This window comes from Lupinus angustifolius, chromosome LG03, assembly GCF_001865875.1.
Source record: "Lupinus angustifolius cultivar Tanjil chromosome LG03, LupAngTanjil_v1.0, whole genome shotgun sequence".
In the NCBI taxonomy this organism is placed as follows: domain Eukaryota; kingdom Viridiplantae; phylum Streptophyta; class Magnoliopsida; order Fabales; family Fabaceae; genus Lupinus; species Lupinus angustifolius.
The window spans coordinates 20,555,149-20,582,975 of record NC_032011.1 but is presented as its reverse complement, the minus strand read 5'-3'; the positions used below and the strand labels follow the sequence as shown (position 1 = coordinate 20,582,975).

At 32.5% G+C, this 27,827-nt stretch overlaps 5 protein-coding genes and 1 long non-coding RNA gene across 8 annotated transcripts; 2 read left to right on the top strand and 4 right to left on the bottom strand.

The window, feature by feature from the left end:
* LOC109343609 (cationic amino acid transporter 1-like) lies at positions 384–3,285 on the bottom strand. Its single transcript, XM_019581997.1, has 2 exons — positions 2,872–3,285; positions 384–1,748 (listed from the first exon to the last, which is right to left on the bottom strand). Exons 1-2 carry the CDS (start codon positions 3,272–3,274, stop codon positions 406–408), a joined length of 1,746 nt encoding a protein of 581 aa, XP_019437542.1. The 5' UTR covers positions 3,275–3,285; the 3' UTR covers positions 384–405.
* On the top strand, positions 7,829–11,780 carry LOC109343608 (BTB/POZ domain-containing protein At1g30440-like). The gene is made up of 4 exons (XM_019581995.1): positions 7,829–8,425; positions 9,050–9,119; positions 9,685–10,899; positions 11,161–11,780. The coding sequence occupies exons 1-4, from the start codon at positions 8,367–8,369 to the stop codon at positions 11,740–11,742; spliced, it is 1,926 nt and encodes a 641-aa protein (XP_019437540.1). The 5' UTR covers positions 7,829–8,366; the 3' UTR covers positions 11,743–11,780.
* Positions 14,616–15,401, bottom strand: LOC109342418. Its single transcript, XM_019580405.1, has one exon. It carries the CDS (start codon positions 15,399–15,401, stop codon positions 14,616–14,618), a length of 786 nt encoding a protein of 261 aa, XP_019435950.1.
* On the bottom strand, positions 18,839–21,089 carry LOC109343606 (photosystem I reaction center subunit psaK, chloroplastic-like). The gene is made up of 3 exons (XM_019581994.1): positions 20,917–21,089; positions 20,249–20,329; positions 18,839–19,204 (listed from the first exon to the last, which is right to left on the bottom strand). Exons 1-3 carry the CDS (start codon positions 20,995–20,997, stop codon positions 18,977–18,979), a joined length of 390 nt encoding a protein of 129 aa, XP_019437539.1. The 5' UTR covers positions 20,998–21,089; the 3' UTR covers positions 18,839–18,976.
* On the top strand, positions 19,745–20,328 carry LOC109343607. Of its 2 annotated transcripts, none has more exons than XR_002107235.1 (2): positions 19,745–19,778; positions 20,218–20,328. It is a non-coding gene; the product is annotated as an uncharacterized LOC109343607 (long non-coding RNA). The 2 variants fall into 2 exon arrangements; XR_002107236.1 differs by having other exon boundaries at positions 20,186–20,328.
* LOC109343604 (cell division cycle protein 123 homolog) lies at positions 23,542–27,429 on the bottom strand. 2 transcript variants are annotated; one of them, XM_019581991.1, is made up of 2 exons: positions 27,376–27,429; positions 23,542–24,791 (listed from the first exon to the last, which is right to left on the bottom strand). In XM_019581991.1, exon 2 carries the CDS (start codon positions 24,725–24,727, stop codon positions 23,708–23,710), a length of 1,020 nt encoding a protein of 339 aa, XP_019437536.1. In that variant the 5' UTR covers positions 24,728–24,791; positions 27,376–27,429; the 3' UTR covers positions 23,542–23,707. The 2 variants fall into 2 exon arrangements, with proteins under 2 accessions (XP_019437536.1, XP_019437537.1); XM_019581992.1 differs by having other exon boundaries at positions 23,542–24,787; positions 27,376–27,428.

Here is a 27,827-nt window from a genome sequence, read left to right as displayed (position 1 = left end):
CACTTCATTATTCATTATTCATTTGATTTACCTTATCTGAAAAGTCAACAATAATTAAAAATCAATTGTAATAATGTATTGACAGTATATAAAATTCATATATCGTCACTGCATACATCTTTTTCTCATTTTCTAATATTATTTTAGTATAATTAATGCTATCACCTTATCAGATATGTTAGAAATTAATAATTTAGGGATGTGTGACAACTAAAGATGAAAAAATAATATAAAAAACAAAAAAACTAGACAATATAAATAATAACTTGATATTGCAAATTCATGAAAACACATACACAACAATCTAAAACAGCTTAAAGAACACATTTGAGATAAAGTTTATTACATTACTAATTAGCCTTCCATGAATCAATGATGCATAAACTTAACCTTGCTGGACCTTGTTTAAGAGCTATTATTGTGCTCAACATCAACCCTAGTTTTTGTCTCAAACTCTTTTGCTGTGTCATAAGAAGCATGCAACCCAAAGAGGATATAATAAACTATGAGAAACCCTGTCCATATAGCAAATCTTATGAAAGAATCCTTATCTATAGATCCAAGAAGGAATATGTTAATGGCAATAGATAGTGAAGGTAGCCATGGAACTAAGGGTACCCCCCAAAGTTTAGGTTGCTTTGCTTGTGGAACAAAAAGCCAAAGACCACAAGTAGATATAGCCCAAATTGGCACAAATATTGCATAACCAATCCAACCATCACTTATTGCAAAGTAAACAGAAATTCCACATGAGGATCCAAGAATGAGCATAAGGAACACAATGAGCTTAATTTGATTCCCTTTAGTTGTTTCTTCACTTGAGTAATATCTTCTTACTAATAGTCCAACTGCTACAAGCATGAAGATAAAAAGAGTAGAAATTGACAAGAGGTTTGAGAGAATACCGAGATTTGTGAACAATGCAATCACAGATGTAGCTACAAGCATTGAGATTGTAGCGTTCACTGGTGTTCCGGTCTTCTCATTTACATGAGCAAACCAAGGCGGCATCATGTGAATTCGTGCGATGTGAGTTAGATATCGAGCTTGACCAACAACACTCACCAACAACACAGTTGTCATTCCCTTCAATGCACCCAATGAAACAATGTACTTAGCCCAATCCCACCCTATGATACTAAATGCGACCGAAAAAGGTGCATCGACATCGATTGTATTATATGGCTGCATAAGGCAGAGTGTCACCGCTAGCAAACAATAGGCCAATGTTATCATCACCATTGAGCCTACTAGGCCAATAGGGATGTCCCTAGCAGGATTCTTTGTCTCTTCGGCCATCGTTGAAACCGCGTCGAATCCTACATAAGCGAAGAATAGCACAGCTGATGCTTGAAACACTCCCCTAACACCAAAAGGCATGAATGGTGTGTAGTTTTGAGGATTGGCATTGATGAGACCAGCTATGATGATGAAGATAATGACAACAACGTGGACCACTGAGGCAATGTAGTTGAAGACTGAAGAACCTTTGATACTGAAAATTGCGATGATGGATATGACTGTAAGGACTACAATTGCAATAGGGTCAAGATGGCCATAGTTAGGGTCCATGCCATGGACTACTATCCGGAAGTCATCAGGGCTTTTGTTGCATAGAGTAGCAAAGTATGAGGTCCATGACCGAGCTACGGCTGCGCCGCTTATTACGTACTCAAGGAGGATGTTTCCGGCAGCTATAAAGGCCACAAAGTCCCCTAGCTCTACTCTTAAATATGCAAATGAACCACCTGAACATAAATATAACAGCCAACATAATCAATTATTAAATTCCATTGGTTGATCCAGGACCAACAATATTTTAAGGAAAGTGAGTTTGATCAGATTTATTTGCTTGCAAAATAGTAATTGCTTTCATCACAGACTTTGGTTTCTCATGACTTGAATATAGTTTAGCTGGCTTAAATTCCCACACATCAAATCAACCATTAAAAGAATATGACTCATGGCAGTTATACATATTCAAATAAAATCTGTGAAACCAATCTTGTATCCATATTGCGATTTTAAGAGTATATGTAGCAATATCATGACCACAATTGCGGATATGTTTTTCCATAATTATAATAAACATAATATAAGTGTGAGTGTTATGGCAATTTAAAACATAGACGAATAATAAAATATATGCAAATATGGCTAGCAATACTTGTGTATTATACTTTCATAAAGAAGAATAAGTATGCAATTTATAGAGATCCACACAGATACATGCATTTTTAAGATTTCCACCAGTCAAACAGTGCACACCAGAATAATTTCTTCTTCAAATCACTTCAAATTCAGATTTCACCTTAAACAAATTTAGCAAGATATTCAAATCACAAAAAACTATCATATTATACCAGAAAAAAGTGCTCTTATTCATAATCACTAGCTGATATAAAATTCTAACAGATTACTTTAATTTGATTCAGAATCTCTGATCTATAGGAATTAATAAAGAATATTTAAATACGGAATTTTGAATTTGTCATATAAGGGTGATAGATAAACAATGTCATTAAAGAAATTCCATTTCCAAATCCATTAATTAATTAGTAAAATAACTAGTCACAAGAATCAAATAACCATATAACATATGTGAAACAGGAAGTTAAGTCTTACATATAGAGTCCTACTCAATTAAATTATAGAAAAAATTTGATATAAAAATTGTAAAAATAACAATCTCGATCATAAATATAACCATACCAGCCATATATAGAATAAACGATTATTAAAAGTCAGTTAATGATTATATTATTGTGATACTAAAAATTCTCGATCATATACTAATATCAAGTACTAATTATATGTACATAGACAATTAAGATTAAAAGTCGGTTATTAATGATAGGATAATATACATACCAGCAACTGGGATTTCCACAGCGAACTCAGTGTAGCATAGGACAGAAAGCAAGGCAGAGATACCCGACACAACATAGGACAACACCACAGCGGGTCCGGCAACCTCCCTTGTCTCAAGTCCAGTAAGTACAAATATTCCGGCCCCAATGACAGCCCCAACTCCAAACCAAATAAGGTCCCACCAATTAAGAGTCTTTTTCATCTCATTGTTGCTTCGAGCTTTCATATCCACCAACTCCATGTGATCAGTGGATCGGGCCATGACCCGATCCATAAATCTATGTGGAGTATCTAACAATGCTTTACCATAGTTGCCCCAACTCTTAAACGACTCCTCCGGGACGAAATCGTTTAAAGTGCAACCACCCCTCCTTCGTCGTACTCCATTGTCAACTGATCCCATCTGTCAAAAAACTAAACATGATTGTATTTCAAGAAAAAGTTTCGAACTTTCATATCTTCTAAAACATAAACTAACATATACAACGTTTTAAATTTGGGTACGTGACACCAATCAAAGATGCAACATTATAATTTTTATGTTGTACATTCAATGATAGCAATTATAGCTGCATCTGACAATTACGATGAACAAAAACTAATATTACAATTTCTGTACTATACCAGACACATGTATACAGTGAAAATGTGATAATACATATGATACATAAAATCTAAACTATGAAAAAATAAAAACACATCCACTAGTTGCTATATATATATATAAGAAAAAAAAGCACTAGAATGAAAACAAAATTCCTTCCATTAATAAGTTGAAACAGTATTTTAAATTGTATCCTGCAACCGCAATTTCGACCATAATATTGTGTTTTTGAAGTTTAACACAAGTGATCATAACCACAATCATAATTTAAAAGAGTGTTAATGTTATAGTATCAATGAACAACGATGAACACTTACATTTGATATGAGGAGAAGGAAAGAATATGGAGTATCTCAAAGGGTCTGGAATGATTTAAAAGCTAGCATGTTGCTATTAATATCTTATTTCTCTATCTATTTTAAGGTATCAAATATTTCACAGTTAATTCACATTATTACATTGAATCAATTTTAGAAATTACGTTCCACAGTTGAAAACTAACCACATCAATTTGAATAAATATTAATAAATATAACTTAATTGGTTGAGACGACTTTTCTAAATTAACTATTCAGCACACAAATAAGGCTGGCAGTGGGAGAATTGTTTAACTCAACAAATTTAAATAACAATATGTGGAAACTAATTTAGTTTTTAATAAAATTAAATTATTATTTCCATTGCCAACTTTTAAAATCTAGACCTATATTAATTCTTCTGTTAGTTTGTGTCTGTTAATGTTAACAGAGTCACTAATTGCATATGTGACTACATATTGCGATTCTATGGTGGATATTTACACAATCAACAAGACAATGTCGTTAAATTTAAAAAAAAATTAAATAAAAAAAGACATCATTTTGTATTAGTTTTTTTAAAAATAATACAGGCACACATTAAAAAATAAAGATTTTGTGTATTATGTTCATAGAAAATAAGGTAGGAATTTGGGATCACCTTTCACTTGTTTTCGAATTTGGGGTTGGAATGTCAACTAAAACAAGCTGAAATTGTAACGAACGTCGACAAAAACATATTAAGACTTATTGGTAGAAATGAAAACCGGAAGGAATTGGAATCAAGCTCAGTAAGAATGAAAAACTATTCTATTAGCTATATAATAAAAATTGTTCTCTCTCTTATATCATTTTGTTGTCATATGTCAACTTCTCATTCATTTTTTCCTCCAATATGGTTTTATCTCCTTAATATGTACATTCTCACATTATATAATTTATTTCCTTATTATAATTATATAATAATATTAAATCCATTTATTAATAATTTTGTTTAAACAAAAAACCATGTATTATTCTATGAATTATTATACTTCTCACTTCATTCAAGCTTTGTGGAACTTTTCTCAATCCATGTTAATATCACATTTCAAATTTTTTGGATTTTAATTTTTCTTATTATAATTGAAAAATAAAATTCAAAATTGAAGTTTTTTTTGTAACTTTTAAATATTTTTTAATAAAAAAGACTCATATAATATCATGATTTGATTTCCTTATTTTCATTAAAAAATAAATTTGAAATTGAAAAAATCATTTTATTTTCTAGAACTTTTAAAATATTTTATTTCAAAAAACATCACATAGGATTATGTTTCGGTTTCCTATTTTCATTAAAAAATTCAAATTCGAAAATGTTATTTATGTGTTTGAATAGGTAAATACACGAGTAACACATGTGTTATTAATAATGCAAATGCACGAGTTACATGTGTGTTTTAAATATGCAAATGCATAGGTAATATGTGTTCTTAGCAATGCAAATATATGGGTAGTATGTATGTTTTTAACCATGCGAATGCGAATGAATGAGTCACATGTGTGTTCTTAACAATATGAATGCACAAGTAACATACGTATTCTTAACTATATGAATGCACATATACTATTTATATTATTAATCATGCAACAAAAAATATCATATATCTTTTTAAAAGGATAACAGTTGCTAGTTTAATTGAAAATGAAATGTCAAATTATAGCTTGCAGAAGATAAAAAGACGACGTAGTTTTGTGTCTTTATTTTTTTAAAATGGTAAAAAATGACATCATTTTGTGCCTATACTTACAAAAATAATACAAAAACGACATTTATTTGTGTTCAAAATTAAAAATATATGGAAGAAAGTTGCTTTGTCATGTGTGGCTATATATGTAGTTAACTTACTACATCAACAATTCTATTAGTGTTAATAGGCACATGTTAACGAAGTGACTAATGTGTGTGTAGAGATGGACAAATAGTTTGCACTCTCTGTTTTGTTCGTACCTGCAAAATTTAATCGGACGTGAGCATATCCATATTATTTTAACGAACAAAATCTCATGCCCTATCCGTTTTGAAATGGACTAACAGGCATGCGAGCAGGCCAAATACATTGGTGAATAATTAAAAGAATAAAAGAATTCATATAATAAAATAAAAAGAAATTAAATAAAGTAGATATTGAGAAAATAATAATGAAAATTTGATATTTTATATGAAGATAAACAAATCACATTAGATCATAATTTTCCCTATATATTAAAATTATATCACGTCAGAATTTATTTGAATTCTTTGTTTTTTTAAATTATGTTTGTGAGCTGCCCACATTACTCAATTGAAATGTCTGCGGACTGGGAGTGCAAACAGGTAGGGCTAAAAGGGTAAATGAGCAAAATTTGTATGTCCTACTCACAAAAAGCGTGAGTTATGCAATCCTGTCTATGGACATTGTCCATTTTTCTATCTATATGTGAGTGTACATTTTAAAAGTTAGGGACCATAATTAAATTTATCTAAAACTAACTTCAGGATTTACTATTTAAATTATCTTCTTAAACTATATTATATTTTTTAAATTATTATCTTAACCGTTTATTTATTATGTTTTATATTTATCTTTTTAAATTGTTAACTTAATAAGTATGGGTGAGCGTGAGACAGGTTGGGACGGGTTAAACATGTCCCTCACCCATCCCTAAATATTGATCGGATAAACTTTTAAATTTGAACTCGTCCCTAATTAGGATGAGACACATGAAAGACGAGTCCAAAATAAGATGGGTCAAGATATGGACGAGTCTGAGTTGGAAAATGACAAACGTAAGTTTTTTTCTTAAATCTTTAAGCATGCATAATCAAAATTATCACAATTTGTATATAAACTCAACTAAAACCTGCATCTCACCTACATGATTATATAAATTATAAACCATAAATTACATCATTCAAACTAAAAACTATCACAATCATGTGACTGAAAATTATAGAAGACATTGAAAATTCAGAACAATTTAAACCGTCAAGTGTCAACATAAACACATGAGAATTGAAATAACAACAATATATGAATACTCAAAAGTTCACACAAAAATGAATAAATAACTAGCTATTAAGTGAAAAAATAAACTTAAATTGGACTTGTATGTATTTGAGTTATGTGGGCTGAACATATTGAGCATTGATAAATACTTATTCAACTATTCTTGATATATAACTATAAGGGATGACCCGAGTGACCTGGACATAGACTCAAACTCGTCTTTTTTTAATGACAGGTCTGTTCTTTTTAATCAGGCCTGTCCTTTTTAATCAGATCTGTCCTTTTTTATTTGTTAGGATGGGTCAGGCCCGTCCCTAAGTCATCGAGTTTATGGGTCGGGTCTTACTCACCCCTACTACCAGGGTGTTGATATAGTGATGTAAGACCTCACTACACCCACAAGGCCGAGTGTTCGGTTCCTAGAAGCGACACTTATTGAGATGTGTAGACACGAATCTCGAAAGAGATTAATACCTTACCAAAAAAGTGAGAAAATACCATTAGTAATAACAAAAACTTAACAAGCATGTTTGACCTAATTCTTGACCTACATGCCACTCTTTAAAATGAAAATTTAATTTTATTGGTCTATTGTTTTGTTGTCTTGTGCATTTATTAAATATATTCAAATTCTTTAAATATATTCAAACTATTTATTATTTAATTCCTTAAATGTAATATAAGGATTAATATTTTGATAAATAAAAGTTATGTATGGATTAAAATTTGGTAATTATTTGTTAGACTAAATATATTTATAAATTTGGTTTCTGAAAAATTGGAAAACATAAAATGATCTATAAAAATATCAAATGTTTACTAAATTGATTATTTTAACATTTTATGACCTCCAATAAAAACTATTTTAACTCTTATTCATAGAATTTAAATATTATATTGAATTTTAATTTTCCTTAAATTTAATTTGTATAGGCGAATTTAAAGAAGTCTAATTCTTATTCCTGACTTGAAAGGATTACGTAGAGAATATAAAGCCTTTATTTAGTTTAATTTGAGATTCTAAATGAGCAACGGCTCATCAGCAATACCCATAAACAAATCCCTCTAATTTTATGTGTTAAAAGATACTCAATTTTCGGTTGATGAGATATTTTACCTAAACTTAGGTTGATAATTAAGAATTTGTGTTTTTGGGTTCAATTTACAGTGGTTTTGGCAAATGGGTATGTGATGATTTTAGTGGAGTGGGTTTAGGGTTTTAACTTTTTTAGTTATATTTTTTTGTTGAATCTGTTGGTGAATTTGGCTCTTTTGTTTTTGTGGGGTGCTGAGAATTGTGATAAAGTTTAAGTCTTTGAGGAAGAGATTGGGAATAAGCTGCATTGTTGAATCAATTTTGGTACCAAAAAAGCCCTTCACTGTTTTTTCTTCATGGGTTTTGATTTTTGTTGATGCAAACATTGTACTGGTTTGAGTCCAATTGCTTCTGTAGTTGTGAAGATTTGGAAACATCATTTGGTGCTGTTTGATGATTTCAATTGACCTTAGATTTGTTCTGAACTTGATTTTTCAGTTGTTTGGTTTTTGGGTTTTGATTGAGTAAAAATGGCTTGTGTGAAATTGGGTTCCAAGGCTGATGCATTCCAACGTCAAGGGCAAGCCTGGTATGTTTCCTTTTTACCTTATGTGTTTTGTAAGTTACTACAATTTTTTATTGTTCTTTTCTCTCCTGGACGTAACCGTAAGATTGTTTGCCTCGTGACTTGGAGTTCATGTTTTAAATACTCTAAACAGTCTCTCAGCTTGAAACGATAAGATTGCGTATATCTATCCACTGGGTCACCTTTTTTCTTTTTCTTTCCTCAAATGTGATATCCTTCTTTGTTGTTGAAATTTTTGTGTGTTTTGGTTTAGAAAGAATCTGTTTATTTACTTTAAGATGTCGGTTTCTGGAAACAGCCTATCCGTTTGCGGAGTAAGGTTAAGTACATATACCCTCCTAGATACCACTAAGTAGGAGGCTCATGCAATGGGCTGCCCTTGTTACTATTCTTTCGTTGTCCAATGTTTCTTTTATTACTACTACTCTTAAGATAATTAAGATTTGCCATTTTCCTACTTTTTATTTTACAAGGCACGGAAGGATTCTTAATGGAAGCCATTTTGAATGAGACCGACCTGAGTAATACCTGATTGGAAATACATTGTCTCTGATAAAAATTTATTTGGAAATTTCTCACTTATACATTGTGTGATGTGTAATATTTTCATTGCTATTATAACCACAGGTTCTGCACAACTGGGCTTCCCAGTGATTTAGTTGTTGAAGTTGGTGAAATGTCCTTCCATCTTCACAAGGTATATAAAATCTATTTGTTTTTATAACATCTAGGTGATCCGTTATTTATATGGACGGTGTTAGTTTACTCGCGTGTCACTATTTTCGAAGGTCTGTCTTATCTCCAAATTTGTCAAATTGCATGTTTGACTTACAGTCTGCAATAGCATCCTGAAACCATGGTTTGGTGGGTGCAAACTGAGTTTCACCTTAGATATACATGTTTGGTAAAATCACACTTCGGTTATTTGTAACTGAGTTTTGATCTCAATACCATGGTTTGAGAAGGTGCGGTGCATTCATCCAAGCTCGGTTTTTCCAACAGAAAACCAAACATGCGATAAGTTTACATGAAGATAGACATACCCAAGTTTTTCATTGCTTCATTAGCAATATATTATTATAACATAGTAAGAAGTATGCTATGAGGAAAAGAATATCAATTTAGAAGTCCTTTTTCCTTCATACTTCATTCAGTACATGTTTGGTTTTGCATTTTTACACATATAGCTTTTAAGCTAAAATGCTCTTTCTCAATATTTTGATCTTAAGCTTTTGAAAAGCTAATACACACATGTAATGCAGTTCCCTTTGCTATCGAGAAGTGGTGTTATATCCAGATTGATTACTGAAACTCCAGAATCAGAGGAAGAATGTGTCATACACCTCCTTAATATTCCCGGCGGGGCCAAAACCTTTGAACTTGTTATAAAATTCTGCTATGGCGTGAAACTTGAACTTACAGCATCAAATGTTGTGTACATCTGGTGTGCTGCCGAGCATCTTGAAATGACCGAGGAACATGGTGAAGGCAATCTTATTTCACAAGCTAAAACCTTTTTCAGTGAAGTGGTCCTCCGAAGTTGGAAAGACTCTCTAAGAGCACTTCAAACTTGTGATGATGTACTTTCCCATGCTGAAGCACTCCACATTGTGAAAAGCTGCATTGAATCGCTTGCAGCAAATGCATCTAATCACACAAATTTGTTAGGATGGCCTGTACTGGAGCATGGTGGGCCCGTGCAGGGCCTTGGTGGAAGTGTTTTGTGGAATGGAATAAGTACTGCGGCAAGACCAAACAATTCAAGTTCAGATTGGTGGTATGAGGATGTAGCAAATTTAAGTTTACCTCATTATAAGAGGTTGGTAGCTGCTATGGAATCTCAGGGCATTAGGCAGGATATTATTGCCGGTTCTCTTGCTTTCTATGCTAAAAGGTATCTTCCAGGGTTGAATCGACGTCATGTTGCCGGTGAGTCCAGTACCCATCTGATTTTGGGGTCTCCACCATCCGAAGAAGACCAGAAGATTCTTGTGGAAGAGATTGAACGATTACTCCCAATGGAGAAGGGCCTGGTCCAGACAAAGTTCCTGTTTGGTCTACTTCGAACAGGCATGATTCTTCGAGTGAGCTACTCTTGCACGTCAAATTTAGAGAAACGGATCGGGATGCAGCTTGATCAAGCTGCTTTGGAAGATCTCTTGATGCCTACGTTCTCATATTCAATGGAGACACTTTACAACGTTGACTGTGTGCAAAGAATTCTTGATCATTTCCTTGTTATGGATCAGGATACTGGTGCTGCCTCTCCATGTTCAATTGATGATGGCCAGTTGATTGGATCACCTTCACTTACATCAATCACCATGGTTGCCAAGCTGATTGATGGTTACCTGGCCGAGGTTGCCCCAGATGTTAACTTAAAACTTCCGAAGTTTGAAGCTCTTGCTGCTGCTGTTCCAGAGTATGCAAGGCCTTTAGATGATGGTTTATACCGTGCTATAGACATTTATTTGAAGGTACATATCTCTAACAAGTTGTCACACATTCGTTTTGTGCATTACATTCAAATGTTGAGTCCTAAATTTAGTATGCATCATGCCACAAGTTGTCTATTTCTTGTTTTTTTATTTCCTTAAAGAAACTTCAGAAACTGAAAATATAAGTTTTCAAATATATTCTGTTTCTTTCCTTGCACATGTTATTTGACTAGTCAGCACACTTAACAACATTTCATGCTAATTGTGAACTTCTAACTAGTTCTGAGTGAGTCACTGCAGTCTCACCCTGAGTTGGTGGAATCCGAGAGAGAGCAACTATGCCGGCTGATGGACTGCCAGAAGCTCTCATTAGAAGCATGCACCCATGCAGCACAGAACGAGCGGCTACCAATCAGAACAATAGTTCAAGTTCTATTTTTCGAGCAACTCCAGCTCCGGACCTCAATTGCTGGTTGCTTTCTAGTTTCAGATAATCTTGATGGGTCAAGACAGTTAAGAAGTGGTTTGATCGGAAATAACGAAGGTGGCTGGCCATCCGCTGTGAAGGAGAATCAGGTTTTGAAAGTGGGAATGGATAACATGAGGATGAGGGTATCTGAGCTTGAGAAGGAATGCTTAAACATGCGGCAGGAGATCGAGAAGGTTGGTCGTGGAAAGGGATCAAGCACTTGGGGAATATTGTCTAAGGTGTTCGGGTTTAAGATAAAATCTCAGATTTGCAGTGCTGAAGAAGGATCAGTTAGCAACCAGAATAATGGAAATAGTAAGGTTGAGAAGTTGAAGAACAGACTTGTAGTGAAACAGAAGAAAAGTTCTTATATTAGTGATAAAGAATCTGTCTCTTCAATTGTTCCTTCTTAGTGTTCTAAATGTTCATTTACTCAAAAGGTTTTTTCTTTCTATTATGTTACTATGTCACAAACAGGTATGGCTGAGATATTGCTGTTGCGGAAATGGTAGTGATTATTGTTATTGTGGTTATTACGATTCGGATTATGGCATGAAAATATTTTAAATTCATAAATTGAAAAAAATCTTTAATTATTGTATCGAAAGGACATTCATTTTATGTGAATGAAAGAAAGACTCAAATATATGTGGAAACCATTGGGTGGCATGGACATTATGGATGTTGGTCATGGTTTTTATATGGTTAATTTCGACTAGGACGGAGATAGAATGAAGGTTGAAGGTGATGTCAGAAGGCCCATGATGATTTATGATCACTACTACTTATCGGTGAGATCTTGGTATGACCATGTTGGACATAACTGCACCATCAAACCTCCTTAAAAACTCGTGGTGACGAAGAACACCGATGTAATGGTTAATCCTTCCCAATCAGTCTTCATGAAACCTTAGGAAAACATAGCCGCTGATTTTCTGAATAAAATGAAATTGATGATGGTACAACAATGCATACGATTTCAAAAAGGTAAAAATGGTGATTTTAAATTTTTAGTGCAACCCTGATCCCCTCGAAGACTCATGAGCAATGGTTGATCAAGAAAAGGCAACAAAAGAATAAGAATAATTTGTTTCCTTTAAGGGAGAAATTATTGCACACTCCAAAAGAGAAATTGGTCAGTTTTAATAATTTTGGCAAATCAACGACTATTAAGATAATTAATTCAGAAAAGAATCTTCCAATTAATGTGGACAAAGCTAGCGTGGGGAAAAACAACTTTTTGTTAAAATCGAACCGGTCAGGGTACTGGTATAGTGGTACAATGGTTTAACCGGTGGTTCAGTAATTAAACCGCATGCTGGTTAAACCGGACATACCTACTTATATTTATATATATAAAAACTTATAACAAAAAAATTACAAATAGGTAGATACTCAAATTTATAATTCATATTTATAATCTACTCAAAATTCACATAATCAAACATCTTTAAGTCTTTAACAAATTCAAAGTATAAATTATGAAATATATATTAATCCAAAAGTATCACTTAAAAACTGCAAAATATAAATAAATGACACAAGTTCACAACTCACTCTACAAAACACAAAATTTGGATTTTTAATATTTAACACCAAGGAGTCAAAGTTGTCTCATCGATATTATATTTTTCTACCAAATCTTATTTTCAGACACTACTCAAAGATTATACAAATGTCAATGAGATTACACACGAATGTTAGGAACCAAAAAATATAATCTATGTATGCCTTGGAAGCATGTGCCTTGAAGTGTTGAAGAATGGTTGGAAAGATGAGTCACCTTGTAATGAGTTTTTAAGTTTTTAAGTTTTTTTTCAAAAAAAAATATGTGTATAAACCAGCCGGTTCACCGGTTTTGATACTTGACCGGTTCAACACATGTACCGTACCAGTTAGGGGTCGGTTGAACCGACCGGTACGAAATGGTTTTTACAACATTGGAAAAAACCGTGCAGTTTGATAGAAATAACCGTGTAACAATTACTCATGTAACTACTCCCTTCATTCCTATATAACTGTCACTATTTTGAGAAGTATTTTGTTCCTTTTATATGTCACTTTTCCATGTTCAAGAGAGTATTAATTTTTTTCCAATTATACCCTTAAGTCAAAAGTCTTCTCAAAATGACTCTACACAGTTATCCAAAATTATAAATTAATGGATATTGTTGATTCCTGTAACATTACAATTACTCTTTAAAGACACAAAAGAAGGCAAATTTGAAAATGTTGAAGATTCTAAAGAAATAGCTCACGACTTCTGGTTTCTCGTTCGAGCTAGAGATTCTCGCTCGAGCGAGAGAGTAAATTTTAGCATTAAAAAATCTTCTCGCTTGAGCGAGAGAAGTTGCATTTCCACGCCTGAAAACCTCACCCGGGCAAGGCTCCTTCGCTTGGGTGATGGAGAAATAGTAAGTATGAGGTTTTTTGTTTTGAAATAGCGCCTGAGCGAGGCTCCCTCGCCCGTACTAGTGTTTTTTAGTGAATTTCCTTTGAATTATGGCTTGAGCGACCATTAACTCGCTTGGGCGAGGCTAGTGTTGTTCAAAAACATATTCTTCTCTCTTTTTCCTCCTTTTTTCATCATTTCTTACCCACAAACGACAACAATTACTTAAATTCATAAACAATACAAAATTGCTAGATTATTGGAAATTGTATGCGATTACATCATAAATCCACACAAAGTGCCCAAAATCATATACATTTCATTAACATTTTGACACTTAACACCCCAAATCCCATAACATCAAGATGAATCAATGTTTAAATAATTGAGAACTTCTTGTACCAATCCTGGGTCACACTTCAAATGATTGACAAATCCTTGTTCCCTTTGTAGCATTTGTTTCTTCAAATGTGAGATTTTATAATGATTAGAACCTCTGGCTTTCATGATCTCAATCATACATGATTGCAATGTTACAAATATGCAATTAGACTTTTCAGTAGAAAAGTTTTCAAATGAACTCATAACTGCACTCACAAGTTCATCAATATTTTTAGGTGATTCCTTGTGTTGCGATGATTGTATAGCACTGAAAAATCCAAGATCTAACACATTTAAATTAGAAGAGTTTGCAGGTTGGCACATCAAACGAATATCAAACCCATCTTGCGTAGCTACTTTAGAACTCATTATCAGCGTGACTAATATTTGTTCTAGCATTATCTTGTTGAATAAAAATTGGATTCTTGACGTCCTCTCTTGGCCATTTTTCCTTTATAGCAGGAATGACTTTCTCAATCAAAAATGATCTTATCATATCTCTATTGACGGAAGTCATTGCTTTTGTCTCCAAGGTTCCCGCAATTCTGTTGAAACTTGTCCTTTTAGCCAGTTATTTAGTAACAAAGGGAAAAACACCAATTTTTCTAGAGAAAACTTCACTTCCTTGTGAATCAAACTTGGACGAGCTATAGCAACTAAAAACATTACTTTTGTAATGAAATTTTTGCTTTTACATATGTGATATGGATCTTCATCATATGGCAACAAATAATAATTATTAGACTTCTTTGACATGTAGAACCACTTCTCATCAATATGAACAATGTTATTCATACTTTTAAATATTGGATCATGTGGTATATTATAATCTTCCAACATTGACAAACAAAATTGTAGTTGTGGCCTTTTATTTTCTTCTTTCAACAATGGTTTTATGGCATTCGAATGACGACGTATGACACTTGCCTTTAGAAGCCTAAACGCTGAAGTTGAATTAGTATTCAAAGCACAAGCTAAAGATCGAATGGTTGTTCGTTGACGAAATGGGATTTCGCAAATTCGATCATGATCAATCTGAATTCTCTTACGTCCACAGTTTATAGGCTTCCTTTGAGATACATCATGCAAGTCACTTTCTTTTGAACGACGCCATATACGTAGAATAGTTCTTCTAGAAACTGAAAATGGTGAAGCCACAGTATCTATCACTCCTTTCTTTACTCTTCCATCAACTCTATTTTGATGTAGAACATGATAAACAGTTGCATGTTCTTCATTACTAAGGTATTTTAACTTTTTATTCATGTTTCCTTCCAAATTTGTTTCATTAACCTCCATATCTATTTAACATTAAAATACATAAAATAATAAATAAATAATCATTGTAAAAATAAAATAAATTGAACACGTGGAACAAGTTTAAAGGCTTAAAATAACTAACAAAATTTAAATGATTTAATTAATAAATCAATAATAAATATAAAAATTAAAGAATTAAAAGCAAAAAATAATATTGATACCATTATTTAAATTTGCTTCTGTCGCGTCTATATTTGCATTATTCTCTTCTCCTGTTTAAAAACACAAAAATAATTAACATAAAAAAAACAATCCAAATAATAAATTATATAACACACATAAAAAAATAAAACAATAACATATGTTGATCTCCTTCCGTCCAAATCTTTTCATATACAAGAAATGGATTGTAAGATAGAGAAATAAGGCATCTATGTTGGGCATACACTTCGGACCAAAGATTAAAAATATAGGCAGATCATTCTCCTAATTTAGTTGCTTGGACTGTGGATATTTAGGGAGTTCTTAATTTAATTCAAAACACTGTGCATGACTAAAAAAACGGTTTATTTACCTCTAAATTCTGCATGACGAAAAAAATTTAAAAACAAAATATATTATCATACCCTATGAAGCACGGATTCGCCAAATACCCCCGCGTGTCGGTGTCCAACACGGATACGCTCAGATTCGCGAAGGATACGTGTCCATAGAGTATCCAAAAATAAAAAAATAAAAATAAATATCAAGACACGTATCAGATTCATTTTCAATAAAATATAGAATATATAGATTCGTTTTCAATAAAATATAAGATATATAGATTCGTTTTTATGATAAGATAGATTTGTTTTCAATAAACACTCACTTTCACATCATACCAACTTACCATCACACCACATTGACCCTTGAATAGCTGGTATTTTCCGATCCATAACGTCGTCGGCAGGTGCTTAATGTTACTGCCTCTACCGCCATAGGTATGTTGTGAAGAGCAAACAGAAAAAGGGGATACTAAGATGTGGGACATTGCTGGAGATGCGTGGGAAGACTTTGATAGTGCTGGAACTCTTTAAGTGGCTACACTATCTCTAGATGAACCAAAAATAGAAGTTGTCCTCTTTACAGATGATGGTAACGGAAGAGATGAAATTGATACTATTTCTGTTTCTAGGGCTAAACAATAAGCAATTTTATGAATTATTCTATTATATTTTCTAGGTTTGATACTTTGAATTTTGGAGGACAATGATTTTCAATTTCCATTATATTTTTTACATTGAATATTTTGATTTACACTTATAATTTTATCATATTTTATGTATTTTTTTATTAATTTATACACGTATCCATGAACGTATCGTATCCTACATTTTAGAAAAATGTGTATCAACGTATCAGATACATACCGTATCTAATACACGTATTCGTATCTGTGCTTCATAGATCATACCCATAGTGAAGCTACTTTCTCCATTCATATCTGCACCACATGGCTTCTTGTTTAAATCCAAAAAAACATGGTTTAATTGTGATGATTGTAGAGAATGAGGAAGAGCATTGAGATCAATAAAGTAACTTTCTTCAATATCAACATTTAAATCTAGAAACGCGACCATTACCTCGCTTGGGCGAGGCTAGTGCTATTCAAATACATATTCTTCTATCTGTTTCCTCCTTTTTTTTCATTATTTCTTACCTGCAAACAACAACAATTACTTAAATTCATAAACAATACAAGATTGCTAGATTATTGGGAATAAAGAATGAAATTACTAGCAAAGTTTTAAAAATTATGGCGATAAGTTAAATTGAAATTTCGGTGGTAAACAAATTTTAATTTAAATTCTAACCAATTTTTTTATTTTTCACTTTGATTTTTAGGAGGGAAAGTTGTTTGGAGGCAAAGTTTTTTAGAATATATGAATTGGAGTAACGAAAAGACAACACTTGAGTAATGAGATAAGTATAGTCTCAAGTAGGAATAATTGTGCAAAATGATTGAAATTTATGAGCATAAGAGATAAAGGGTATTATAGGAAATTAATATATAATTTTACTACATTAATTGACTTTCTTAATATATGTGTCAAAACCTTAAAGTGACAGTTATATAGGAACGGAGGGAGTAACGTCTAGTCTCGTGGGGGAGAATAATTTGAAACGAATTGATCTAGTGGTATAAGGTCATGTTAGATTCTCATAATAATCAAAAGGAAGGTTCGATATCGAAGAGACACTTGTTAGAAGGAGAAGGGGTAGTCACACACTCCAAAGTAAAAGATACCTAAAACGTGAGAAGATACCATTGATAGTACAAAAAAAAGTCTCAAATGAAAAATGGTCTACGTGTACACGTGCATTTGAAAAAATGAAGATTATTGTTTGGAATATTAGAAGGAGCGGCTAATGTGGGGAGAGAGATTTTTATATTGCAAAACTTTGCAGGTGGCATTTGGGTACTCATTAGATACCAAAACCTCTTTTCTATCGACATCCATGATGTCCATAGGCACATTATATCCTTTTAACTTTCTACTTTGAATGTTGTTTCCATCGTGCTCTAGCTACTCAACATTGACATTTCATGTTCCACCAATGTCTCCTTCTGAACCCTCCTATAAATTGGAGGACAAAAATCACACGTAAAAAATTAAGGAGATTAAAATTGTGCAATTGAGAAACTTATGGAGCAAAAGTGCATTTAGCCCAAAGATTTATTATTAATGAATTTTTAATTATCCTATAATTGCTAAACACATAATTTTTTTGATTACCCAATATATAGTGTGTGTTCTCCACATTACAAAATCAAGACAACTAATCAAATTTAACAAAAAAAATTAGAGTAATATTATAAATTGGCTACTAGTGGATGAATCCTATATTCAAAAGGTCAATGAGCATATAAGTTCGACAAGATAGGCTAGCATTGGAAAATTGTACTTAACAATTTAAATCCACATGACACACGTTTATGTGTACCTTTATCTCATTAGTTTTAAATCCTCAAAAAGTTTTATACTTTTCTTCTTTGATTAGTTTTAGTATTCATCTACTTTAGTTGGTATTATGAAAATACATAATCTAGGTTGCTAACATGGTAGCAAACCAAATCTACAAGCCACACACATGCTTAATGTTAGGGAAGAGGTTTTAAACTGTGGTCCGTAACTGAAATTTAAAATCATGATCAATGATTTAAATTGCAAACCATATTACATGATGCAGCTGTAATATTACTATTGTAGTGATTGTCACAACTACATCACATAACACTAAATCACAATAATGTAGCTACATCAAACTGTAACACATTCGCATCAGACAATATTTGGACCACATCGGATCGGATTAACTACAACCATGACCGCAATTATAGTTGTAACCCCAATTTAGAATACTTATCATGGTTATGATGAGCCATAACTTTTACCAATTTATCATAAAAAATCACATATCTATTTTTGGGTGTGTTGAAGTTGGAAAGGGAGTAACTGAAGATTATGGTTCGGTGACACTAAAGGTTCACTCTCAGTGACATGAAAAATAAAGGACATTAAAATTGATAAAAATCTAAAGATACATCATGCATGAAACTTCATTGTTTTTATTTATATGGCACCAATGTTCTTAAGGCCAAGAACAACTCCAACTCCAATGATGTGGCCAACAGTTCCACAGGCCAATGTATCAGCAAGGGTGAATCCAGCTGGGTCACCAGTCTGCAACCCTGAGTCCCTCACTTCAAGCTTTAGCCCTGCAGTTGCTTTTCTGTTTGCTGATGGAGCCAATCCAAATCTTCCAGCAAACAGCATTATGCTTGTAGAAGCCACTAAAATCTGCACATGCATGCACATAATTACCGATAAGAGGCGGCATAGTACACGAGGCTCTCACTTAGTGTGATCGAGGAACAGTAGATGTATGCAATCGAAGAGATTGTTTCCTAGATTTGAATGCATAAACTTCAAGTCACTAGGCAAACAACCCTACTGCTATGCATAGCCTAACCTTCTATGTAAGACTCCAGACCTGACATGTTATACACCATGAATCTACTCAAGCTTAAATACTATCTGCAGTATTCTATCCCCTAAAGGGAGCATCCCGTGACTCGAAGGACTTACAGTCATTGATTCCATTGAGTTACTACCACTAAGTTATAGTAATCAATAACTGTAAGTATCTAATATTATGAGTTTGAGTCACTAGAGATTTCCTTCAGAGAATAAAATAGTGCATGAGTAAGTGGCATGCTCAATGGATTGATGATAGATAGCATGTCAAGAATGTGGTGTTATACTCTACATAATTATTATAGATAAAGGAAATTGCAATTTTAAGTTTGTAACAAGTGCTTTTGTAAGTTATAATTTGTTCAACTCTATAACCAACTTTCACTAATAATTAAATGTATTCTCCCACACTTACTATGTTATAGGCAGTTATTTCTGCAACTAAAATTTCACAATTTTTCTTGTCCTAAATAAAAATTATATTTATCTTATTTTTTTTATTAATTATCTATACAAATCTAAAAAAATAACAACAAAGCCAAAAGAACAACAAAAGTAATCCCTAAGTTTTCCATGAAAAATTACTATTTCTTTATACAACAAAATTTGACAATTCATAATTACTATGCATTATAGAAAGTAAAATTCAGACTTTAGAAGCTGTAACATTTTCTGATTTTGGTACCATTATGCAGTCAATAATTCATAAGAATGTTGCATGAATGAATGAGTTCTTCTTAGAACTCAATTAGTACTGTATTTGTACTATTTAAATGCATCTATTATCCATAGACTATTTTGAAGTTAGATGATTAAACAAAAGAAACACTTAAAAGTGGAATTGATTCTCAAGTCTTGAGATTGTACCAGATTAGTTGGAGAACCAATGAAGTCACAACGAACACTCAAAGCACCCTTCCCTCTGCGCCTCATGGGTTGTACAGCAACCTGCACAATGATGCAAAGAAAATTCACAACCAAACCTAAGTAGTTACAATCATATATCATATATATTACAGTGATTAATGTTTTAAATTGTATTTCTCAATTGTAATTATGGCCGCAATATAGCCGTTTCGGGAATATCCACAACCAGTGATTCATAGGACGGATGGTATCATGTGTTGCAGGCACAATATTGTAGTTGGTTGATCACCTAAACTGCATCACATTGCAACTGTAGTGCCATACCAAATCATAATGATTTGACAACATCAGCTCGTAGCGCAACCACATAAGACAGTATTTGGGCTGCGTCAAACCACAACAAACCGCATTGAATTCGAAAATATATTTTTATTCACAGAAAAAGTCACACTGTAATGACCACAATCACAGTAACAATAACTATGACAACAATCACAACCATATCCACAATTTAAAATACTTTGTACGACAGAATCACGACCACACTTGCAGCTCCATTAGCCATATTCACTTAAAACTCCGGCCACATCTTCCCACAATCTTTTGTAAATACAACATAACTGCAACCATAATTTAAAACACGAGAAACAATATATGATGATGCTGACCAAGTTTTGCACCGGTGTTGCTGAGGAACTGGGTCTAAGGCCATTGAATTGAGGAAGAGTTGTCATCAAAGAGGTTGCCATTTGTTAAAACTCAAAAAGGAGAATAGATTGTTGAATCTCTATACCTTAATCAGTCACTATGATGTGATAACATGAAAGTGAATCTAATAATAGATAGCCACATAACAAATTTGTGGTTTCAAAGAGTCAATATTAGATCTCCTTAGATACTTGTTTCCAATGTGGCATTATCTTATTTGATTTGATTTTTGAGGAATGGATAATGTCCTAGATGCTTCGTCTTCTGATAATTTTTTCTCTCACCATATATATCACTTTTATGTATTATTTCACTTTTATTGGTTACAAAATTTAAATTTAATATATATTTAATTCAAGTTTTACTTTTCTAACCAATAAAAAATAAATGATATATAAAACAACACAAATTTTGACTCTCATGAGGATTTGAATGATCTCAAACGATTATTATAGTCATTATATTATTTAATGTGTAAATATAAATGACAAGTCATGTAATCTATATCTATATTATATATAAAGTAAAAATATATTATAATTATCTACATGACATAATTTTCACTTACTTATTTTGCCCTTATAATTAATAATTATTACAATATTTTTTTATACAATAAAAAATATAAATGGAAGTTAGAGAAAGTTACCTTCATTAAATATAGCAAACTACCAATGTTTTTTTTAATAATATCACAATTCATTTATATATTTTTTATCAAAAAATTATAATATCATATACAATTTTCTAAAATGAAATATATAAAAATTAAATATTCAATATCATAGACACGAAGTGACTGCCGACGCGCTAGTATTGATAATAAAAAACTCTTACCCATACATATTTTTCCTCATATTAAAATCATTTTTTAATTTTTGCTCTTGAATACCAAATCTGGCTCTAGCTTATGTCGGAAAGGATCCTAAATTCCTAATCTCTCCACTAATATTTTCAACAATTCATTCTATTCTCTACTTTTTATTTGTCCAAATGTTAAATAACATTCAATTATATCTATAAAATGTTTAAATGTATTTTTATATTACATATCAATCAAAATTAAAAGATGATTATTTCAAGTATTTTCTTAACCTAAATGTTTACATTTATTTTATCAAAATTAAAATATTATTATTTAAAATATTTTCTTAGCATGGATCATAATAAAGAATTAAAAATAATAAAAGATCATTGGAAAATTAAATCAGTACTTCTTATAATACATTGAATACTTAATTTATCAATATCATTTTATACTGTAGGACGATAAATCTAATAGAAGTGCTGCATTGCACAGTTACCAGAAATTAGAAATCAAGTTGCTTGAAATTTAAAGATCAAAGTGCACATAACTTTTAATTGAAGGATGTAAAAAAAATTCCAAAACAATAATTGAAAAAGTAAAAGAGTTTTTTTTGTTGTATTATCAATTGTATCCCTCATCCTATAAGTAAGGAATTAATCTCTTTCGAAATGTGTGATTGTTCCTTCCAACTAATATCACTCCCAAAAATTAAACCATTAACCATGGAAATGAAAAGGGTAAACGTAGCCTAGAGAAAATGAAAGAAGGTAACGTGCAGATCAACGCATGCCTGTGAGGATAAAAGTTCGTGGGAATAATTTCCAACTCAAACCAAAAAAACATGGATCTAACATTAATACTCTCTACCATCTAAGTTTTGAAACAATTTTCAATTGCTACACTTACGAGAACAGAATGAACATGGATTATTTATGATACATTGTTCCACCCATTTAACCAATCTAATCTAATAAGATTAAGACTCGGATGTTGAATTATAACAAGATGTAGGGCAAAATCTAAGTTTGATCCATGTTGGTGTTGTACACTTACAACTAACAATAACTAAGATTTTGTAGTACATCTTGTTACAATTCAACAACAACTAAGTGTTAATCCACTATATAGGATTGACTATGAGACAATATTTGTTGTAAATTGTGTCACTGCATATACCATAAATCTATGATTGGTTGAAAAAATATTTTGAAGTTAAAAAAATAATAATTAATTATTTTTATGACCAATCATAGCTAATGGTACATGCGGTGACACAATATGTGGGACAACAGATGTATACCCATTGACTACATGGACCAAACGATGTCATAATGTTTTATCATAAAATCATATTTATTGACAAAACATTGATTTGTAAAATTTTGCTAATCGTTTCGCTTATTGTTTTTCTTGACCTCACTTTTCCTCTAAGAATTAAACTAACCTCAATTTGATATGCAATCTTTATTGTGGCCTTTATCAGTGTCCCCACAATTGCAGAAATCACCTAAGGCAGAATTGTTTCTTCACATTTGTAATTTCAACACTTAGTGTCTAGTTTGAGTTGAGGAATGTGTAATAGTATTCTGTCTACAATAAATTTCACTCCGATAGACCATGTAGAGAATGTCAACTTGAAAATATTTGAGAATGATAAAATCCAATAAGTTTATAATTTGTAAACTGTAGAGGTTATTTTAAAATTTCAGATACCAACATATAATTCAATAAAAGTAGCTTATAGGTCATAGACATATAAAGGAAGAAAAAACATGGATTACATGAAGCAAAACTCAAACATTAGACTGTTAAGGTGAGTACAAGCAGCATCTAATTAACTTAGGTCAGAAAAAATATATCCTCAACAAGGTAAGTATTTCCAGTTACACAAACTTCTCAATTTTCTATCTGGAAGGCAACATTTGAGAAACACTATCCAATTCTCACGTGTCGGCTTCGGTAGACCTGGTTTGTCGTTGTACCTCTTCATCGGTATTCCTTAGAAATTGATCCCAACCACTTCCTGGGCTGGTATCCAAGTAATCATATGGAACTGCTGTTTTCAAACCTGGCCGAACAGCACAACGATCTTCAAGGATTCTAAACTCCAAATCATTATCATCGTCATCTCCATCACTACCAATATGCTCTAATTCATCCCACGTAAACAACAATGGCAATGTAAAAGCACCCCAAGGGTTGAAATCCACAACCTTAACTCTCTCATCCTTTGTAACATAAACATCAAATGTGTAGTTTTCAGACTCAAATCTAGATTTCACGCGATCCTTGAAAAATGCCTGTATCAGTAATAGAAGACTATTCTTCTTTTCAAGCAGAATAGGATAAAAAGTAGTAACCTCACGCTGAGAAATACCGACTAGTTTTTGACCTCGTACAAAACAACGAAATTCCATGTCAGGCTGAAGGGATTGATACCACTTACGGAGGGCAAGAAAGAAACTCTCAGGTCTGGATGAAGATTTATCAATGCAGGAATCATAAGCATGACATAAGTCATGGACTAATGAGTCCGATGCTCGGAACAAGAGTGCAATCTCAATGAAAGTGGTGCATCTTAGGGTACCTGCAGTACTTATCCAAGCTGAATCTTTTGGTGCACTCCAATTCAACTTAGGGAAGACTTCACCCCCAAGGGACTCAATGGACTCCTTAATTTTCAATTCAAGTTCCGGGAACGAAGGAGGTGGAGAAGGTTCTTCAGCTTCATCACCAGATCCTTCGGAAACCTGAAAATCTTCTTCTTCTGCAGGATTATGGACTCTATTGGGTAAGGCATCTTGGTTTAAGATCGAAACTGGCAACACGAAAGGCCCGGAATCATCAAGAAGGTACTGAACAAAAGACTCCGGAAGTTGATGGATTAAGGTCTTGATGGATATAGATTTGAACTTTGGGTACCATTCCTGAATCTGACATCTATTCACCTCTTCCTCTTTCATATTCTGTAAACACTGATTTATCTCTCAAATAAATATATGGCTGAACTTCCTTTTCATCAACTATCTAGTATGCAATAGCCAAGAAACATGATATGATTAGTGATTAATTATTGAAACATAATTGATTATTACAACAATATGCTCTGTGGAAAAAATAACTTCAGGTTATAGCATCGTTCGATCCATGTAGTCAATCTCACCTAGTGAGGTAAAAGCTTGGTTGTTGTTTTTGTTGTATTCAACCAACCACCTCTTAGATATGTGGTGTCAAAACAACATTAGATCATGGTTAGCGTATATCATTTAAAATTTAAAGTCAGTTTGTAGACACTCAAATATGTTAAAGGACCAACAAGGTGTTGGTCTAGTGGTGTAAGGCCCCATTGGATCCCCAAGGTCGAAGGTTCGATTCCTGGGAGCGACACTTGTAGGGAGCGTAGCCACAAACCTCAAAAGGGATTAGTTCCTCACCCAAAAAGGTGAGAGGATACCCTTGGTAGTACAAAAAAAATATGTTAAAGGGTGAGATGATTTTAACAGAAATTATTTTAAGTGAAAAATAATGGCAATTGTAGAAATTGGAAATTTCCAAGGTAGAAGAACAATACACTTTTAATAAGAAAAGTGGAAAAGGGACCAAACATATGATTCTGAGATTACATGGAAGTATGGAACATATAACAAACAGAAACATGAAGATTATCAGGTATGACAAATTACATACTCATTACTCAGAGTTGTTGTTTTGAATTTCGGACCACAACTGCAATTGTGGTCACATTATTGTGATTTTAATGGTCTCTTCAACAACAAAATAATTGCAACCACGATTCAAAAATATGCTCAGAATCAGAAATAGTTTTTCTCTAATAATAACAACAGAATAGCAATCATATCCTTGGAAGAATACAATTATTAATAAATCCGCGTGACAATTATTCCAGAAATTACATCGACCTTACTTAAGGTTTATGTTGCCATTACACTTACCACCATGATATTTGTGTTGTCAATGTAATTTCTAAAACAAGGGAGATATCATGTGCAGTCAAGCCAAAACTCACATGAATTATTGTAATTTCCCCTAAGACCTATTATGTTACAGAATTGAATAGATGAAAAAAACAACATACATATTCAGGACCTTGAACAAACTTATAACAGAAACAACACCAATGCTAAGGGTGATTATAATCAAGTAGAGGGACACAAAATGGAATAACATTGGTTTATATGAACAAGTTAGACTCAGCCACAAATAGTTGTTGAAACCCATGGCATTAACAAGCTCAAAAATGGAAGAACCAATCCAATTTATATCTAAACCAACTAAGTCTAACACACTGCTTGGTTCAAATGAGAAGGGAAATATTCATCCCTTATTTGGTTTGGTTATTTCAAACAACCTTTATTTTCACTCGTGTCCTTAAAGTTTGCGAAGGGAAGGAATGGAAAATAAAACTAATATACTAGTACAGTCATATCATATATATTTTCAATACCCTTGCCCAAATTGAATAACTCAAACACAAACATATAACTACACTAAGATACATTGGTTGAGAAAAGAACATGTTTCTCTATCATAACTATAGACACTGAACAAATAGCAAATAGTTTGTCTTCAATCTTTTGTGATAGAGGATAACGGCTACAAAGTAACCACATTTTATATATTAATGTATACTGTAATTGGAGATGAAAACAAGACTTATAGAAAAAAGACAGCTTAGTGCACGAGACACTGACCTAATGGAGGTTTAGGGAGGTTAAAAGTATACAGTCTTGCACTCGCAAGCAAAATAGTATGTTTACAGGATTTAAACCTATGACCAAAGTTGTAAATAACAGTTTCGGCAGTGGTTTTGGAAACTTTAAGAACCTTGATGTTTCGGACAATTGTGAACATTTACGATCAATGTGGCCACAATAATGGTAGTGATATGGTTTCTCAATTACTCCCAAAACCTTGATATATCAGTGTCTATAACAGTCACAGACCCAGAATTAAAACCTTGACTATAACCTTAGTTCACAAGTCAAACAATTTAACATTAGGCAGAAACTGACACTCGAAACCAAGACTTATGTCTACACATAATAACCTGAAAATTCTTCCCTGGTTTGAACACGGATCTCACACTTCATGCCTACTACCATTGTTGCAAATTGCAGACCACAACAAATGATACAAAAGCAATACTGCGGTTGCGGTAACCTCCACAACTGTAAGAAAATTGCAGTGTAATACTGAATCACAATTATGTGGTCGCATCATATCACAACACAATCACATCGGGCCTAACCAAATTAAAATCAGTTTTTAATCATAAAAAATTCACACAACAACGGCCACAATCGTAATATTCACAATCATGACCGGAACTATAATTTAAAATACTGCCTACTTCTCTACCAACTGAGCACTGATTCGTATTGGTTTGAAACTATTAAAAAAATGGTAAACAAAAAACATGATGCACATAAAAGATAAAAAAAAGGTTGAACAAGAAAAGGAAAAGGATGAAAAATAATTGAATTCCCTAACAATGAAATAATAATATATTATTATAAGATACTCTATGCTATTAATTATATGAATGTTATGAAACCCAGAAATAAAAAGATGACTGAAATTGAAATCATACCCAGATTGTTAATTTGGATTTAGTTGCAGTCTCATTTCTGAAGAGGGTTTAGGCTGAATAGGTTGAAGATAAAAGAGGATACTTCTGGAATTAAATAACTTAACGAGGGTAATTCAGTAAATATGAGTTATCTGCTAATGATATCTGGGCTGTTAGTTAAACCATCGGTTTAGATAAATCTATATCTATCAACTTAAAATTTCACTAAAAAATATAGTCCTTAGGTTAATCTTATCATCCGGATTAACCCCAAATAACAAATTTGAAAGAGTATAATATCTATGAATTGTTATTGTAAATATTTTTACACAGTTAATACACCATTCATTATTTAGATTATTTTATTTTTTTGAAAAGTAATTAGTAATTAGATATGAATGTTAAGTTATACAGTAACGATGTATAAAACTCATATACTACTATTACATACACTTTTTCCTTAATTTGAAACC

Excerpts from the sequence above, each read along its gene's own strand:
- LOC109343609 (XM_019581997.1), bottom strand. The coding sequence starts at position 3,274 with ATGGGATCAGTTGACAATGGAGTACGACGAAGGAGGGGTGGTTGCACT. Across the intron at positions 1,749-2,871 it reads TGTGGAAATCCCAGTTGCTG|GTGGTTCATTTGCATATTTA; the intron begins GTATGTATATTA and ends ATTTATGTTCAG.
- LOC109343608 (XM_019581995.1), top strand. The coding sequence starts at position 8,367 with ATGGCTTGTGTGAAATTGGGTTCCAAGGCTGATGCATTCCAACGTCAA. Across the intron at positions 8,426-9,049 it reads CAACGTCAAGGGCAAGCCTG|GTTCTGCACAACTGGGCTTC; the intron begins GTATGTTTCCTT and ends TTATAACCACAG. Across the intron at positions 10,900-11,160 it reads CTATAGACATTTATTTGAAG|TCTCACCCTGAGTTGGTGGA; the intron begins GTACATATCTCT and ends GAGTCACTGCAG.
- LOC109342418 (XM_019580405.1), bottom strand. The coding sequence starts at position 15,401 with ATGGAGGTTAATGAAACAAATTTGGAAGGAAACATGAATAAAAAGTTA.
- LOC109343606 (XM_019581994.1), bottom strand. The coding sequence starts at position 20,997 with ATGGCAACCTCTTTGATGACAACTCTTCCTCAATTCAATGGCCTTAGA. Across the intron at positions 20,330-20,916 it reads CAACACCGGTGCAAAACTTG|GTTGCTGTACAACCCATGAG; the intron begins GTCAGCATCATC and ends ATCATTGTGCAG. Across the intron at positions 19,205-20,248 it reads TTGGTTCTCCAACTAATCTG|ATTTTAGTGGCTTCTACAAG; the intron begins GTACAATCTCAA and ends ATGCATGTGCAG.
- LOC109343604 (XM_019581991.1), bottom strand. The coding sequence starts at position 24,727 with ATGAAAGAGGAAGAGGTGAATAGATGTCAGATTCAGGAATGGTACCCA.